Source organism: Drosophila grimshawi, unplaced genomic scaffold (assembly GCF_018153295.1).
Source record: "Drosophila grimshawi isolate 15287-2541.00 unplaced genomic scaffold, ASM1815329v1 contig_848, whole genome shotgun sequence".
Lineage (NCBI taxonomy): Eukaryota > Metazoa > Arthropoda > Insecta > Diptera > Drosophilidae > Drosophila > Drosophila grimshawi.
In genome coordinates, this window is record NW_025063692.1 from 10159657 (window position 1) to 10170881 (window position 11225).

Sequence of the window (11225 nt, forward strand, 5' to 3'; positions counted from 1 at the left end):
TATAATAATATAATATAATATTTGTATATTTTGTTGATAAGAAAATTGTATATTTTTTATACGTAGCTAGAAAAAAATAATTCAGTAAGATAGCGTACAATTCTCGATTGTACAATCAAGTGCAAAGTTAATTAACTAACCTGCTAATTAAGACAACGGCTAAATGGACTTAGCTGACACAAATATGAACTGAAAATTGAAGAATTTTGCATGTTTTTAATTTGTTTTTGATTTTAGCATAAATAATAACCAAAGTTTATTTATTGTTTAGGAAATACAAGTATATAAGTAGCCAGGAAAAATGTAATTAATTAATCACCTAAGCTAACCGAGACATAAAGCAATAATCCAAGTGAAAGGATATTGGGTTACATGGATTGCACGGTTGGTACAGTAAACACTACGACTAAATGGATTTAGATGTGATAAAATATATAAATATATATGTTTAGTGGGCAGCAGACTAAGACTAATCGGAGAGCAGGACGACTACATCGCTGCTGTGGCCAGTGCCGGCTACTGCTGCCGGCGGGCTATTCTTGGCGTTGGCCTTATCGCTCTGCTTGCGCAGGTACTGGCTGATGAGGGCATTCTGATCCCGCAGCGCAGACATCAGCAGCGTTGCACGCTTCTTGGTGGACGGCACAGCCGCTAACGGTGCAGCTGTCGGTGTTGACGTGCCAGTGGTGAATTTACTGATGTCCGATGTGGAGGCGACAACAACAACGGGCGTCTCTGGATGAGACGGCGGAGTGATCTCGTGCAATGAGGTGTCCCCTGTCTTGGTCGTCTTCGGGGTGAGCGTGTACGTCCATCGATTCTGCAGTGTTAGATCGTCCAGCTGGTATTTGTGGAGAGCGGCGGCGTTGACCACCCAGCAGAGACGCTTCTTGGGTTTCTTGGACTTTTTGGCATCGACACCGATTTCCATTTCGACCGATTTCCAGCCGGCCAGCTCGTCGAACTTCTCGCGCAGCAGCGTCTTCGACGGCGGCAGCAGCAACGTTTGCGACTTCAGCGCAATCTGTGCCTTCAGATACTCCAAATACTCGGAGATGAGGAATGCCTTCGACTTGCTATTGCCATGGACGAGGCGCACCAGCTGTTGCAACAGCGGCTCATCCAGCTGCATAATGCTCGGCTTGGCCTTAGCCTCCTCGGGCGCCTCCTCCTCATGCGCCGGCTCCGGCGGCGGCTCCAGCGTCAGCGGCTTCAGCTGCCAGCAGGCGTACATATTGATGGTCTGTATGAAGACAGCGGGACAGAGCTGCGATTTGTTGCCATTGTCGTCCAGCCAGACGGGGCCGAGCACACGTGGCTTGATATTTTTGGTCTGCTTCTTCATCTCCTGGGCAAACTCCTGCTGCAGCACCTGCAATTTGGCCTTCTGCGCCTCGCGCGTATTGCCATCGTCGAGTTCGCCATCGTTTTGCAGCTCCTCCTCGCTGAGATGGCCGTGGGGCACAAACCATTCGTTGTATTCCTCCTCCGATTCCTCCTCTGATTCGCGCTCCTTTTCATCCTCGCTGGCGCTCAGCGACTCGCCCGGCTCCTCCTCTTCCCACTCGCAATCGGAGTCCACCTCGTAGTCAAAGTGCACCTTATCCTGGCCGAGGGGCCGACGTGCGCTGATCAGCTGGCTGCGCTTGCGCCACGTGCCGTAGTACGGCGGACGACGATTGTCCGCAAATTGCAAATACTTGGCACGCGTCCAGGGCCGCTGCTTGGGTCTCTCCACGACAATGGGCGTGCCCGCAGTGGCCAGATCATCTGCAAGTGGAATGTTTGCATTAGCAGACAAAGGAATGGTTAGATTAGAGTATTGCTTTTGCTTACCAATCACTTGGACATCGTCGTCCTCCTCCTCGTCCTTGGCGCATCTGTCGAGTCGTGCATCACGCTTGCCGCGCAGCGGCTTGTGCCTGCCTAGGCTCAGTTCGCTGAGATAGAGCTGGCCACGAGTGATGCTCTCGTTGGCATCACCCTCATCAAGCTGATCGTCATCATGGAAGAGACTGTCCAGCAGTTGGCGAGTATCGCTTGGCAGCGTGCCGCGTATGACGGGCGCCACAATCATGTCGTCCTTGACCTGGAAGGGACGAAAAGCGAGCATTTGGCTGCCACAACCACTGCTGTCACTGCTGTTCTGCTCGTGCTCCAGGCAGCCGGAGTTGCCGTTGCCGTTGCCATTGTTATGGCTATTGCTGGTGGTCTGCTTCGTTCGCTTGGGCACAAAAAATTTGGTGAAGGATGCAGCGGCGCGTTTCTTCTTCAGCTCTGCCTCCTCCTTTTCCTGCTCTTTGCGGCGCCGTTCTTCATCCCTTTTGCGCTGCACCTCCTCCTTGGCCTCGTTGCGTTTGCGCTTTTCCTCAGTCTCTGCCTGCCGTTTGCGCTCCTTCTCCTCGCGCTCCTTGCGTCGCTCCTCTTCCTTCTGTTCGCGCTCCTTGCGACGCTCCTCCTCCTTTTGCTCGCGCTCTGCCTTCTTCTGTTGCTCGCGCTGCTCCTTCTCCAGCTGCTTGAGGCGACGCTCCTCCTGCAGCTTGTGCTCCTTCTCCTCACGCGCCTTGCGTCGCTGCTCCAATATCTTTTGTTGCTTTGCCGTCAAAATTGGCGGCTTCTCTTCCACTTGTTGCATTTCCACGTCCATAGCCACATCGCTGTTGTCCAGCAATATTGTGTCCATATCCATTTTGGGATTTGCATTTGCATCGGATTTGGCTTTGGCGTTGGATTTGCCGTTCTCCTTTGGCTCAATAACCTTGGGTCGCTTTTGGGGCTGCAGTGACTCAACATCGTCGCTGGAATCGCTGCGTTCCTTGTCCGCTGGCTTCATCGATGCCTCTACCGACGATTTGATCAGCGCCTTGCGACGTTTGGCGCGTTTGTTATTGTTTAGCGGCAGATGGATTTGAATTGGCGCCAACTTCCGGCTGTTTTTTTTCTCCGGCATTGGCTCTGCTTCAGTTGGCTCTTGCTGCTCCTGTTCCTCCTCCAACTGCTCGTGCTCTTTCTCCTCTTCTACCAGCTCCTCCTCCTCCACCTCCTCGTCGTCGTCTAGCTCTATAACATCTTCGTTGTTGACATCGAGATTCTCTTTGCTATTCCTGCTGCGCAGCTGCTTCTCCGTTCCGCCCTCCCCCAACTCATCCTGCTCCATTGCCGCTGCTCCGCTTGTTGCGCGCTTGTCGTCATCATAGGACAATTTGCGCTTGCGCGGCTCACGCTGCTCATCCGCTGTGGCTGTGGATGCAGTCGCCGTTTGCTCTTCGGCCGCCGCTTTGGCCAGCGGCGTCAGCAGCTTGAAAGGCAGACGAGTTTGTACAAATTTCTTGCCACTGCTCGATTTGGATTGATTCAGTTCTTTGGCGCGTGTCGCTTTTGGTGTTTTCACATTGCCATTGGCGGACATTTTCCTTAAATTGTTATATTAATTGCAGTGCAGTGCAGTTAAGTTCAGTTCAGTTTAGTTTTCCCAGTTCTCGCTTCTTTACCACGCACACACACACACACACACACACGCATAGACACAACAGCGGCACAAATTTGTGGAAAAGCGCGCGAAAAACAAAATATGCACAGCTGTTTTGCTGGCAGAGTTGCTGTTTACCCAAAATTCGATAGTTCGCAATGGTTGGCAATGCGTTACGGTGGAGCAGACTTTAGTGTACACCACACATAGATGGCGATCTTCCAAAATGAGTGCCCGCAAAAGCGGTTAAATAACAATTTATACTATTTTATTTAATAAATTAGCAATTTGCTAGAGCAGCTAGTAAGTCACTACTGAGCTTGTCAGTCTCGCATTTTCTTACCCAAAAAAGCAAACTCAGTGGCTGCTGCTGTGTACTTCGCAGAGTTGCCAGGCAAGCCGTTATTGTTTGGCGGGCAATGAATTTAAATTCCTAAATTTTATACAATATGTGAAAAATTTTAATTTAAAATTGCTTAAGCCTGCTAAATTCTCAGACTTTCAAATAGTCAGTAATAATACAGAGCAGGCATTATTCCAATTTGCTATTAATTGGTGTCCTATGTGAGAAAGTTGGAAAAAATTTGTGAACAGGCTTCCAAAATTAAAAAATAAAACAACAAAAATTGAATTTCAGCAATTTTCTATTTTAGAAAACCTTACAAATTTTGGATGTGATTTGAAATACGATTCTGCTCGAAATTTACGATAACGAATTTGAAATGATGTCTTTTGATTTGAGCGCAGTTAAATTATTATTTTTTTAATTATTAAGAATCACTTATATCAGAAAGTGGGCTAAAATTACATGTAGATTTCTCCGATTAAGCAAAAAACTATTGACAAAATATTTGGAAAATGCTTGGCATATTTTTTGAACACTTTTAATTGAGTCTAAGTTGAAGAGCGAATTTTGCCAAGTTTTCTTTTGATGCACAATTGATGAATTGCTGCTTTGCACTTTTGTTTCAATTTTAATCACGATTAATTACACATTTCAGTAAATTTTGAAATTGATTTTGTCAGTGCCACCTTGCCACAATTTTTCACATTGCCTACGCAAATTAATGTGCCACCTTTTGTACAATTTTTTTTTTGCAAGCCGATTGTGGCCACAACGAAAATATGCCTCAACGTTGGCATGGATACTGAGACAATGCCAAGGATGCAAAAGACAATGAGGATGCCCCGGCTGCTGCTCCTGTTGCTTTTCTCTGCTAGCTGAAACATTAATTTAATTACAATGTGGCTTGCGATAAGCTGCTTCGCTTAACCAAAATATGTTGTAAATTGCAACCGATGCACAAGTGTATGTCAAGCACCCCCTCCCCCCGCCACACGCCCTCCTCCTGCCCCACTCCTGCTGTTGCTGCTGCTGCTGCTCCGCAGCACATTGTTGTCATCGGTCGCTGTTTGGCCATAACCCATTTAACTTATGCCCAAATCTCAAATCTAATATTGACATGTGTAACAGAAACCGCCCGCCTGCTGTGGTCACTCCTGCGGGCGGTGTGGAGGGGGCGGTTTAGTGAGGGGGGTGGATGTGTTTGCTCGACATCGACATCGACTTCTGTTCGCAATAATGATGATGATAGTAATAATGGGGAGTAATCATAATTTTGCTGGGATGCCTGTGTTTCCCTTGGGCATTTCGAGTTGGTTGGCAACACACGCGAGCGTTTTCGCCGAGCGTTAAATGAAAATTCGCTCATGCATATGCCCCGCAATGGGAGGGGGTGGCCTAATAGAAAATCTATTAGCGCGCACAAAACGCAAAATTCTCAGGAGAGCGTAAGCGTAAACGTGGAACGGGGTTGAGGGGAATGAAATTTGTAGTTTGAAGTTTTTAAGCATCCTTTTGATCAGACGAAACCAAAATTGCTGCAAATATGTTGCTTGAAATTATAAAGCTGTTGGCGTGACAAGACAGACAAACAGACAGACATATGGCAATCGCACAAAATAACAAAAGTATATAAATAAATAAAATATATGTATAACCTTTGTACAGCCTGCAGGCGATTAGATGTGCGTGACTCATCGACCTATCGATAGTTGGCCGCCATCCTGTGATCGTTCGATAAAAAGCGATATCGAAATTTACAGTTAGCTGCATTGGCATTTGATGTTCCAATTGGGTTTGCTGGTTTTCCGTTTATTGTGACAAATTTCTAGCAGAGAGCCACATAAATCGTAAACAAAATATGTGAAATATTTCCAGGCCATCGATCAATGTTATTTTGTTTCTTTTAAAGATCCATAAACTTTGTGAATTTCTTATATAACATCATATTTATTTCTTTCTCTCTCTCTCTCTCTCTTTCTGTGCATTTTATTGATCAACCAGATTTACAAACCAAAATGAAGAAAAACAAAACAAAAAAAACCTGTTGAATTCATTTTGATTAATGCGACATTCCACGAAACAAAAAGTTGACTTCAAAGAGCAGCTTATTAGAACTCGGATATTATAATCAACACCTAATTAAATGTAATTATAATAGCCAATTGCGACTGAATTATATGAAATGTTTTGAACAAATTTTGCGACACGCTGGTGACCAGATTTTTATATACATCTATTATTTCTGATGTGATAGTATGTGTATATGTATATATATATATGTGTGTGTGTAGTTCCTCACCCAACCACCCCGAAGTGGCCCCTTGTCTTGTCTTGTCATCAATCGCAGTGAGTATTGTATTTAAGTAATTGGAGGGTAAAATGTGTTTCCAATTTGTTCTACATATATATTTGTATATATATATATATATATATATATATATATATATTTGTATGTATGTATGTTAGTGTGTCTGTTAGCAACATTTTGCTTCTTTTTCTTCAGGTTTTTTTTTTTGTTCCTGTTGTGGGCTTACTTACTGCCGCACAACATTAACAACAGCAACAACTGGAAGATTGAAAAAAGTATTGAATTACATTTATACAACATTTGGTTGAATAGCTTTTGCCAGAGACCCCGCAATCCCTCCCTTAACCCTCCACCCTCCATTCAACCCACCCCCTTTAACACGGACCCTGCGCTGCGCTGCGGTTTGTGTTTCCTTTTGTTCAGCGCTCGCTTGTGGGTGGCTGGGTGGGTAGCTGTATTTTGTTGCTGTTGTTGTTGTTGTTGTTGCTGTTGTAGCTGGGTGGCCTCAATGGCCTGCACTTGTGTCTATCCGCCCGTCTGTCTGTCTGTCCGCTCGCTCGTCCGTCCAGTATATCTGTGGCTTCCATGGTGTGTCTAGCTGCGTCAGTATCAGCACAATGTTGTTGCTGTTGCTGTTGCTCTTCTTGTTGTTGCTGTTGCTGTTGCTCTTGTTGTTGTTGCTGTTGCTGTTGCTCTTGTTATTGTTGCTGTTGTTGAAAGGCATTTCCATTGGCATTTCCCGCAGGAATCGCTCAAAAAATTCATTAGTTGCCTTCATTTCGGATGTATATTCTATAATGTGTCTGTAGATGACCCATACACACAAACAAACACACACACACACATAGACACATACATATGTACATGTGCACAGAGAAAAAAAACACTTGAAGTTAAGAAGGCATTCTTGTTTTTTTCTACTTAAAGCCGGCGTTGAATATGTATTTAATATTTTTTTATTTATAAAAAAAACTCTTTTCTCATTAATTATGTTTGTAGACTTAAGTTCGAAACTTTGTTTAACTTTCTTGTAATGCTTAAGACTTAATGTACTCTGTTGAAGTAACCAGCATATTAATTTATAAGAAGCATTTTTTGTCGCTTTAGAATGTAATTTAGGGTAAATAGTAATGGTAATAATAATATATAAATAGTGATCATAATAATAATAATAAACACATTAAAATTCGGAATTTGCGATTTTCCATTTTGAAATCAAGATCAAGCAATTCGAATTCGAGAATGTGTCATTTTTCTCTGTATAGATGATTTTTACATGCATATACTAAGTGGAGTAGTTGTACTCGGTGCCATATAAGTTTGTATGTAGATATGAATGTGTGTGTGTGTGTGTGTATCTTTATCGAGTTCGCTTCGCTCGGCTTTGTGACTCGCTTTATTATGCCGTTTGAGGCAAAAGAGACACGCATTAAAATTGTAATAGCCAAAGCGAAAATGAATGGCAAACGGCACAAGGAATGGGAATGCGGTAATGGTTTATGCTAAGGGGAAGTTGTTCAGGTATACAAACAATGCGGCAGCGAGTACGACTGAGTGGGAGACACCGACAGAGGGAGAGACAGAGAGAGAGAGAGAGAGAGAGAGTGATACAGGTTGACACACTTGCACCGAGAGACGCAACCGGCGAACGTCCTTAGCACAATACGGCTATTGTATGCGGCCGGGTTTCCATCGCCTCACCGGATATATTTCTGAGAAAACGCATTTCCCACACTTTTCACTCTGTCCCTCTGTCGCTCTGTCTGTTGTCCGCTGTTTGCTGTCTGTTTGTTGCCCACGCTTTGATCTGTCGGTCGACCTGTCGATCGACAGCCATAAATAGCTGTCAAATTCAATTCCGTTTGCCTCAAAACCCAACCCCAACCCCGACCCCGACCCCGATCACGACCACGACTCTCTTGTCTGTGTATGCCTCTGGCATTCTGTAAGCTTCATTGCAACAAATTAGCTTGATTCACGTTTTGACATTGCCTTTGCTGATGCCATGATCGGGCAGTTTCCACAGTTGGCCCCAACAGCTTCCGATCTTCTCGATTGCCGTTCAACAAGTCATGCTTCCAAATTGCCATCTGGCCAAGCTAGCCGGTGATGAAAGTTGTTTTGTCATACATCGCATGACGTGCGGCTAACCCCACTCCCCGTCTCACATTTCCAACATCGAGCTTGCCACAAAGTGTAGCACAGTTTTGGGCGAACTCTGTGAGGATAGCGTTTGAGGATAACAAAGCTGATACAACTCGCTACAAATATAATAGTTGCAGATATATAATAAATCCCCGCGAGCACCTAATATATATAGATAGTTTTAATATATAATATATATTTTTTATCTAAGTCTTAAAACTGTAGCTGTCATGGCAAGTATTAGTCGAAGGATCCGTTTTTGTGTGATTGGTTAAATTAAATACAGTTTTTGTTTCTGACCAAAATCACTAGGCAAAAATGATCCATATCGGACTACTATACCATATGGCTACCATAGGAACAAAAGATCGATTTGCTGTATTATTAACACAATTTTAATGTACGAAGTGTTGGAGTTCGTTCTGCAAGCGAATTCAATTTGAGTGATTTGAGAAATACATATTTGCATTTGAGCAACGACAGCTCGACAGACTCTTAGTGTATAAAACTAAACGCTTAACTTATTTTGTTAGCCAATTCATGTGCTTGAAGTGTTCTGCTGTCTGCTTGAGTAGTACAAATATAAAGTCCATGGTTAAACAAGATGGTATCAATACCACAGGCTTAGTCGTGGTCCTGCATAATTGAATTAAATTTGTAATCAATTCACTGACTGGCTTTTGTTTAAACAAAATATGTCTATGTGAAAGGTGTATGTATTTACACATGTATCAATTATGCCGCCTGATTGCAGTCCAAATGATGCGTGATGCTTATTAATTTATCATTATTTGAATAAACACTTTCAATGGATTGCCAATGATGTGTGTCCATATGCGAGTCTTCGAATATTGAAATGTTTCTCATCATTTTCACTGGAAGAGCGCTTCAATTAGGGTCGAGCAATGATGATAATTCTTATCTATAATAAGTAAGATGATTACTTACTGAAACTCAAATCTATTTGTGTATTATTTTGTGTATATCCTTCAAAATAAGAAATCAAAACTTCTTTCTCTTTGGATACTTTCAGTTCAATAGTTCAATAAATTCTTTAAGATTTGGTATACAAAGTGCTGAAGACTTGAAGTTCACCTATGCCTGGCATACACTATAAAACGGTTTTCAATTAGATCGGTTTTGAACTGGAAGAGAAAGAAAAGCATTTCGATAAGCATAATTAATATTCTTGATGTTTTTCTATTTTTCTGTTTTCCTGGGTTTTCTTCGCTTTGGGCGGCAACTATCAAAACAAACAGCAATGCACAATGCAATGTGCTCTATATAGACACAAAACGAGAGATGCGTAACGAAATGTATTTTGATTTCTATTTGAGAATTGTTTTGCTTGCTCGAATAGACGGAGAATTGCACTGGTGCTGAAATTGCTATGCATGAAATTAATATACTATACACAAGCAGCCAAAGAATAATAGAGAGGCTCGGCGGCGGAGTCGGAGCCTGTAAAGACGAGGGATGGAAAGGGAATGGGAATGGAAATGGGAAAGGGAATGGGAAAGGCCACAGGAAGTCAAAAGTGTCAGCCAGGCCAGTGTCGATGGCAATGTCGATGTCGATGTTGATGTCGATCAACGGAGCGAGGCGGAAATGCGGCTAATTTGCGCCCCTCCTCCAGTTCCTGTGCCCTGTTTGGCTACTGTTTGGCTGCTCCTTTTGGTTGCTCAGCTTGCCGTCTCTGTTGCCTCTTTGTTGTACTCTTTGTTTTTGTTGTTGCTGTTGTTGTTGTTGTTGTTCGTGTTTGGGCCCTGTGTGCGAAATTATTAATTTACGAGCTGTCAACAGTTATTGTTTGAGGGGCCCCGTGTTTACATCCAGCGGGCCGAAGGTTTCTATCGTTAATACCTTTGACAAATTTAGTTTCTATACAATCTCAGTACCCCCTGTTTAATACCTTTGTATCGCTCACTGCTGCAGACCCTCTTCTCCTCCTCCACCTGCCCCTTCACTACTGTGCCCCTGAGCCAACGTCAGAGCCTCGAGGCAGCGGTGACGAGCATCATCAAGCAATTATTCTCGATTAGCCAATATCATGATGTCGACATTTTCTCCCTCCACACACACATATATATCACGATCGTTGACCATCTCTATTGCCGTCTCTATCGCAATCACTATTGCTGTTCCGTTCCTGTTCTACGCAATTAACACGATGACTCGGTCAATTTTGGGGGCGACTTAAATTAGCAGACCGATCGACAGCGATCACACAGGTGATCGGTTTGATCATTAGCGCGCTAATTAAATCAAGTCTTGAAAGTTTTCAACTCCGTCATTGTTTGGACAATGGCTGAGCAATTAGCTTGGGCCAATGCTCCGTCTGGCACTGACAGACACAAATCATCAGATCACAGATCACAAACAGTGCACACAGATCGAGCCAGATCGCCAGATTTTGAACGTTTCGTACATTTATGTAGATCAAATACTTCTACTTCAATTGATAATTTTTGAAAACGAGTATTATCTAATATTAACAGCTAACTTAGTAGATGCATACACTAAATACCAAATAGTCGTATTAAGTTGTAATATATTAAGTAAAACAATACTCTCTAAAATTAAAATATATTTTTTATCTTATAAAATACATTTTCTAATATTTGAAAATTCAAACAGTTTTAAGAGAAGTATGTAAATAAAATGTGTAAATTAAACATATTAAATATTATATATATGGCATTAAACAGATAAGCGAAGAACATTGTTCTGCATCTATGAAATATTGAATATATTTGATGTGATATATCAGGAATCAGATTGCAAAAAATCAGAGCTGAGCTATGCCAAATGTATGTGGAATATGATGAAATGCGTGCGATTTGTTTGCTGCTTTTCCCAGGGTGATCCAATGTTGGCAGATCAACAGAGTTTGGCACAGCTAATCTGCCTGGAAGTAAGCCACTTGACGATGTGTTAAGGCTACAATGATCGGTGCT

At 42.9% G+C, this 11225-nt stretch overlaps 1 protein-coding gene across 1 annotated transcript; it reads right to left on the reverse strand.

Annotated features, from left to right (window-relative positions):
* Positions 1-241: 241 nt before the first annotated feature.
* LOC6565982 (chromatin assembly factor 1 subunit A-B) lies at positions 242-3713 on the reverse strand. The gene is made up of 2 exons (XM_001992392.2): positions 1837-3713; positions 242-1770 (listed from the first exon to the last, which is right to left on the reverse strand). The coding sequence occupies exons 1-2, from the start codon at positions 3407-3409 to the stop codon at positions 470-472; spliced, it is 2874 nt and encodes a 957-aa protein (XP_001992428.1). The 5' UTR covers positions 3410-3713; the 3' UTR covers positions 242-469.
* Positions 3714-11225: the final 7512 nt, after the last annotated feature.

Bases quoted from the DNA above. Each gene is read 5' to 3' on its own strand.
- LOC6565982 (XM_001992392.2), bottom strand. From the start codon at position 3,409: ATGTCCGCCAATGGCAATGTGAAAACACCAAAAGCGACACGCGCCAAA. The intron at 1,771-1,836 runs GTAAGCAAAAGC...TTCCACTTGCAG, and splicing joins CGACGATGTCCAAGTGATTG to ATGATCTGGCCACTGCGGGC.